General features: G+C 41.4%; 1 protein-coding gene across 1 annotated transcript in view; it reads right to left on the bottom strand.

The window, feature by feature from the left end:
* Positions 1-6850, bottom strand: part of CD28 (CD28 molecule) — a 10319-nt gene extending 3469 nt beyond the window's left edge. The window contains exons 1-2 of the mRNA XM_010020544.1: positions 6731-6850; positions 99-452 (exon numbers count right to left, since the gene is read on the bottom strand). Coding sequence (XP_010018846.1) covers positions 99-452; positions 6731-6785 — 409 coding nt within the window. The 5' untranslated portion in view covers positions 6786-6850. The remainder of the gene's footprint in view (positions 1-98; positions 453-6730) is intronic.
* Between the last annotated feature and the right edge of the window lie 649 nt (positions 6851-7499).

Below are 7499 nucleotides of genomic sequence, written 5' to 3' on the forward strand. Positions count from 1 at the left end.
AACCCAACTTTTTTTTTAAAGGAAACAAACTGCATTAAGCCATCATGTAGGGAGTGTGTACAGGGAGGATACTGGCGTACAGAGACTTCTCAGCTTACCTGTTACATGAATGACGGTCCCATTGCTCTTCTCATTGTAGACATAAGGGGGTGGATACATGGCCTCAATTTTGCAGAAGTAGATGTCAGTTTGGTTGGCACTCATATTCCAGAGATTGAAGATGACTTTGTCTTTATCATGAATCCCCTTGCAGTTGAATTCTTTATTTGAATTACTGCTAATTTTGGTCGTGTTCCATGAAATAAAGCAAACTTCAACTGCGCTGTCTGTTCCTTTGTGCAGTGAAGCTCGAAACTCCTTCCCCGTTCCATTGTATGTGTAGTTGCAGACTAGAGTTGCATTTTTGTTAGCTACAGTGAGCAAAGGACTCTGAGCTACTAAAATCTTGTTTTCTGGAAGGGAGAGGAGAAAGTGAGAAAACACTTGTTTATAAAATACAGTATGAGACTTCAGAACCACACGTCCTCCCATGCAGCTCTTCTCCACAACTCGTCTCCTTTGCTGACACTTCCTACCAGGGAGTACATAACCACCAAGTTGCAGAAGCAATTTCTCACACAAGCTCTTGTTGCCACAATCCCCCTCTAAATAAATAACTACATAGTCAGGAGGGGAGAGTGTGAAGTCAAGAGTGTTTTTATTCAAAGTCATAACACTGGTACAGAAAGTTGCTCATGTGATAAAGATTTAACATCGGGGCTCAGAAGGCTACTCTGCAATGTGTGTGCATGTGTATACACATAAGGCCACCTTAGTCTACCCTTTCCTTAGCAAGCAGTTTCTCAGGGGACATTATGGAGTGAAACTGATGCAAATTAAATGCTTAGTTCAGCAGACAGATAAGAGAATATTATTTATACATTTGCTTTTTAATCATACGACAAACTTGAAGAGTTTGCAGGTGGATTTGCTGAACCCTTTCAAGGGTTTGGACCTTAGACAATGAGCACTGAAAGCATGAACTGCTGTCATTTTAATGTAAAATAAGTAATTTCTCTAGCTAGCAGCTGCAGTAGATTCTTAATCTCTCAAAGGACCCAGGACCTGACTAATTCGTTGCTGCATTGGCACTTAGCACTTGAATGACCTGCAAAAAAGCATCACATGAAGGTGTAGTTCAATTTGAACTGACCAGACTAATACATAAACAGGAAATGTTTCCTGACATGTAGACCTCTGTGCTACTACCTGCCAAACAATGAAACACTGCAAGAGCTATGCAGAAAGACAACTTCTTCCAAGAATATTCATCCTGTACAAACAAGGCCCTTCTGTTCAAATGGTGACCTGTAAGTAAGAGGAAGGGACTTTTGGCTTTCAGGCTAGGAACTTGCCAAAACTAAGGACAGCCCTTTTGTGTGTGTATATGATTGTCTGACTCTTCATGTAAGCTCAGCCCATATGAGGTCTTAGTAGCTTTTTGTAGATCCCTGAGAATTGCTCTTGTTGTGAGAATTACAATTGTATCTCTTGTCCCTGAAATATGCTGCAAAAACTATATTCCTTCGACTTAATCCATGTGATGAGACTTAAGAAAAGGCTAGTAAGGGAAATGAATGGGAAGGAGGCTAGATCGAGAATGCCCAGAAAATGAGTATTTCACCATGTTTAACAATATTTAGGACCAGAAGGCTACATTTAGTGTGTTCACACCTACATAAGAAGATGGAGTACTCCAACGTCTTGCACAGGATACTCCTTTGGGATGAACGTGATCCAGAGAGCAAAGCAAACACAGAGATGCATGAGATGGCCAAGACTAGTGGTAGGGTGTGGGCAGTAGAAACAACGCACTGCTAGCAGGTTCTCTAGTTATCAACCCAACCCATGAAACTGCTGAAGTTGTTCATTTTCTCACTGAAAGTCTTGTTTATCATCCCTTTCTTCTCATAAGAGCAGGAAGCCATGAGACAGGGAATGCTCTACTGCCTCAGATTAGCAAAGACAGACTGTAGTCTATCCTCCTTATGTTTCTCTGTTCAACATAGTTGGCATGTGAGGTTGAGCAGAGCTCATTACAGCTCTGCAATTTCATGTTTGCAGGGAACCCAAACACTGTGAAACTTCTTGTTTTGATGAAGAATGAGCATTTCCAGGCTTTCCAGCAGAAAAAAACACAGATCTTGGAATCCTGGAACCAAGCAGTAGATTAATAGCAGACAAGGCAGTTTTCCACTTGAGCTGTTGCCTGTGGTAAACGTTCATTGAAATGAAGACGTTTCAACAAAACATTTCGGTTTCATCGAATCAGCATTTTCCAACAAAAGCTCTCACATAGGCTTGTAAGGCATTAGCAAAGGGGGAGGTTTGGATTCCACCCCTTTAGACAATGTATTTCATCATATTTTTGCTGGCCAGAAAATAGATCTTTGGCCTAAGAGGCAATGTACACATCTGCAGGAGAATTCTTCTACCTTTAACGCAGCAGAATTCTACACATTTCACCTAAGACAGTTATTCTTCCGATTTGCACTACAATAATGCCCACCACTACAACCCTGACTGAGACAGAAGAGGTCTCTTCTGAAGGTGTATTCAGTGCCTGTGGCAGAGTTTACAACCAAAATAGGCATCCTGGAACAGAAGCATTGCACTTCAGAAAAATGCTTGCCTGTTTTCTACCACAAGTACTTATAGAAAACTAATCAATGTTTATTGCTCAGCCTGTTCAGATTTTCACTATGGCCAAAGGAAAGACAAAGGGCACTAAAATCTCATCCCTGAGGGACCACTTTTAAAAGTTTTTTAAACTCATCTGCAGACGTCAATAACTTCCCCCCACCTTTTGCTGTTGTCAGCTTATCTGGATTCCTGATGTTTAGTACCTAGCTTCATGCCTTGAGATCCACTGTTTAACTACAGCTCTGGATGTCCCTGCCATGATACTGTGCTAATTTGCAACCAGACTCTTTTGATACACCCACCTAAAAAAGTAAGTTCTTTCAACTTGTTTCCATCTCTTGGGTTTATGGTCTGGTCTGTTTGCCTTGGCATGCAGGCTGGGTATTGATAACCCAGCCCCATGCTGCTCACATTGGGATGCAGTGTGGCCCAGCACCAGGAAAAAGTGTATTTGTGAAGACTTTAAATGAAGACTGCTCCTACATGATTTAAGCTAAACACTCAAATCTGTTTTCACAAAGTGGCTGTACTAGTTCAAGTCTAAACTGATTGAGGGAGATCTTTTATTTTTCATTTGTAGCAGTGTGAATTAGCACCACGTGAATCAGCTGGTCTGCAATGCCCACAGGGGCAAGGCAGGCTTACCCCACACAGGAGCATTAAACTGACCCAATTCCTCCTCCAGGCTTGGTGTTTTTTGAATCAAAGAAAGTATTTCATGCCAAAACGTGTATTAGCTTCATGGATAAGACAGACTAAGGCCAAACATCCCTTACTTCACTTGTGATCTGAATAGGATTTGATTATATTCTTAGTAGGATCTGACCCATTCTAAGCAAAGATGGGCTGAGGCCGCTTTTGCCTTCATAGTTTTTCTCATGTCACTTTGGGTTTATTAAAATGGTGAAACTCTGAAACATTAAGTATGTGTTTCCATTAGTGTATGCTTTCCCCTAAATAGGGTTATGATTGCCATTTCGCGAGTTGTGTTCAGTCATGCTGCGTAGTAATAAATATCTGTATCTTGGCCTTACCCAGACAAGAAAATGGCACTTATGAAAAATCATTGTCAGTTTCAAAAAGCTGTGAAGTCTAAAAATGTAAAATCATTGAAATCAGTGTACACAGGCTACAAGTTTCCCAGGATTGTATAATTTGTATGCAATGGTGTGTGAGATCTCTAAATGCTTGCTAAGTTTTTTTATACCTTGTTTGTCATGCTGGACATGTGAGGGGGTTTAGCATCCTGAAAAAAAAATGCCATCCACAGATAATATCCATACAAAACCAACTCTCTAATGATGGACCCCTGATACAAACAAACTTCATTGACTTTTTTCTTCCTTTCTTATTTGCCAAGAAAGTGAAATAGAGTCGACAAAGTACGGAAAATAAGTATTTTGAGGGTTTTTTTCCAGAAGTTTCCATGAATCATCATCAGCTATCGGAAAAAATATTCTGCTAAAAATATTTTGTACTCTCCTTTCTTTCTTTTCCATGCCAGTTGACTTCAAGGAGCTTTTTGCCAGAGCAAGGAACCTGCAATAAGTTGGGATATCTATAAGTAAAGTAACAAAATGGCCCAGTTAAGTTCCTGGGGTGGTAGGGAAAAACCTGAAAGGAGTTTATTTAATCCACAAACAGAAAGACATACAGCTATGCTATAAACAAAGGTATTCCAGTTTTGCTGCTGCTAGTCTGTTGATCAATTACTTTAACTTCTCTTTCCCAGGTGTGTGGGTCTTTCTCTTTTACTTTGCCTTTTGGTCACCCAGCTGTGTGTATGATGTGCAGCTGGAGGGAGCTTCCCCTTGTAGCCGTTATAGACATGTTTTCTGCTAATCTCTCCTATTCTGGTGTGAGTACTACAGGAAACATAGTACTACACAAAGCCCAGTGACACTTGTCACAAACTGACAGGAAAAACCCCAGTGTGAACACAGGGGGGTTCTTGTCAGTTTGTGATTTTGTTTTTAAAACAAAAAAAGAATTGGTTGATGTCACCGTGATCTCGGCTAACCTTGCCTCATACATCTTCTGCATGCTGGTAACCTTAGTGGCTTAGAGGTTGATTTTAACATCCAGAGACCATAAGCCAGAAGGTTATGTGGGTAGTAAAACAATGAGGTACTTTGTGGTACACTGCAGTTGGAACCCACTTACGTTACTAATTTCACAAAATTCATGGGACAGGCAACTAGGTCTACCTGCCTCTCTTACAGGCTATAGCAAGGTAACTTTAGCCAACAAAAAGAGAGAAAGGTTGAACTTTGTAAATGTGTTTCTGCAAAAGCAAAATGAACAAACTGATCTGTTAAGTCCCTTTTAATGATTCCAACTCAACCTGCGGCACTCACTAGTACAGTCTAACAAGAGAAGAATGGGACAAATTCTTCTGTCTTCCCCAAAACCAAAATACCTGAGGCCATAATACACTCTGTGGCCTGAGGAAGTCCTGCAGGATTTTGGCCTGCCTTAGTGTTTTCCATGTACTGAGGATCAATCATCTCGATAGAAATTAAGAGGTGGAGAAAAGATATGAAAAAACCTGAGATCCCTGAGAAGCAAGTTCCTCATGTGTTGTTTTTAAGCAGTTGGACAGTCTCAGTGAAGCTATTGGAGAAACTTAAGTTCTTCATACAAAGCAAGTGTATAAATGTCTACAGAGCCATGGCATAACCCCTGCGTCTGACAGCCCCACACTATATTTTATGTTGTTGCAACACAAAAAAATTGCTCAAAACCTGTCCACACCTCATGGAAATGTCTTTAAAACTGTTTAACTCATTGCTGATACTTGTCCCCTCCTGAAATCACTTTCTTCTCTGACAACCAGGAGCCCGTTGTGGAAATAATTATGATGTTGCAAACACAGAATTATAAACATGGGAAAAGGAGAAGAAAGAAAAAGCCTATGATCTCTTAAAGGAATGTAGATCATGGTGTCATGCAAATTACAATGCCTCTACTGAGGAAAACAATTACAGAACAGTAAGGCAGAAATAAGGAAATAACAGATTCAGTTGTATCTCTTGTATGAGAAAAAAACAAACTTTTAAAGATGTTCTATATGAGAAAAGTTTTGTACTGGAAAACATATTTTTATTCCTATCTGTAACTTCCCTATATAATACAGATCTGATATTTGGAGAAAACCCAATAACAACACTTTACAGGCCAGTGGTTTGAAAAATTGTCTGTCTCAAGATTATCCTAGCAAAAGCCATCATCTCTTGCCTTGCTTTGCATTTTGATGTACCCCTTGGAAAGACTTGTTAACTGTGAACATATGAACACTGCATCAGCAAAACAACAGCACAGCAAAATACTCTCAGCCACAACAACTGAAGATTCAGAAAGATTCACTAAGACTCAGGATTTCAAAATCACAAATAGATATTTTATGTTGTTAAAGATCTTCTCAGAAAGAAGCTATATATCTTGTAAGTAACAATAAACTTCTGAACAATGCACAAAGCGATCCTCATCGTCCCATTTTCGAGCTCAATAAGCAACTCTGCTTTTAGTCTTTTTATTTACTAGTCCTCTGAGGATGTGGGTGAGCTCAGCTCTGCAGCCCATCATTCCAAGCCAAGCCATGGTGGGCCCTGGAGCTTTGCACATAGGACTTGGGAGCAAGGAGAGGCTAACCCAAGAGAGGCACTGGCACCAGGTCTGCTCAACCTCCCTGCCCCCAAAGAGAAGGCACTTGTGAGCAAAAGCTGTAAAGCCTGGGGGAAGGTGAAATAAACCCTCCTCTATCTATGCATGCAATTCCCAAATGCATCCAAAGACAAGTCAAATTAAAACAAAGCTCTTGGATCCTATCTTGGAAGGATACTTGTGGCAGGAAAAAAAACAGCTTCTTAGTAATATCAGGTAGCTCCATGTGCAGTCTTAGCAGCACGCTCTATCTCTCCCCTTTCATCCAAACACAGTGTGATCTGTGCAAATTAATTCAAAGCTATTGTAGTCCCTTTCCCCCCATATCATCATAATGAGGAAAAACAGTGGAAAGGATTGAAATGGGGGAGGGGGGGGTTGTTACCTGTTACATCAGCAGTGGGGATGAAGCAGAGCACCACGAGGATCCCCAGGAGCATGGTGCTAATGGTGGGCCTGATGCTTTGTCCCCACCCACTTCAGGCACTGTCACGTCTCCCAGGGCCCCGTACCACCAGCCTTCCTTCGCTGTGGGGCCAGGCTGCACCCTCAGTTCTTCACACAACTTCTCTCCTCCTCCCTCCGCAGCACATGATACACAACCAAGTGAAACCACTATAATGCCAATGCTTGAACAGGAAGTTATATTGTTTGATGATTTTAGCCATAGGAAGTTGCCTCTGCAAAGCTCAGTAGCGCCTAAAAGTTAGTGGAAGCCCGCATTTCAAAATAGGAACTCTAGTCCCTGTATTGCAAGACGCGTGCATGTGTTTGGGGCTCTGCAGGTTTGCTCGTATCGGAGGAAGTGGACTTCCCTAGAGGTGCAGTGCTGCTTTTTTACCAAGAGCACATACAGATATACGCTGTTCCCATCATCACGGTGGATGCAAACAGCAGATTTAAGTTCCTGGTGGCCAAACCTGGCCCCTCAGGAAGCTACGTGCTCAAGAAGCTCCATTTCCTCACTCCCAGAAACAGAAACCTTCCTCTCTTGGCCTGCAAGCTTGCTTCTGTCTGCCTTCCCAGCCCCTGGCAACACTTTTTGGCAGTAGATAATCTCAGTTTGTTCATTTTCATTTTTCTATATCTGCTTGCTGTCTAAATGCAGACCAAACAGTGCAAGAAATAATGATCTGGTATACCTCCCCTTTTGA

This window comes from Nestor notabilis, unplaced genomic scaffold, assembly GCF_000696875.1.
Source record: "Nestor notabilis isolate BGI_N333 unplaced genomic scaffold, ASM69687v1 scaffold18048, whole genome shotgun sequence".
In the NCBI taxonomy this organism is placed as follows: domain Eukaryota; kingdom Metazoa; phylum Chordata; class Aves; order Psittaciformes; family Psittacidae; genus Nestor; species Nestor notabilis.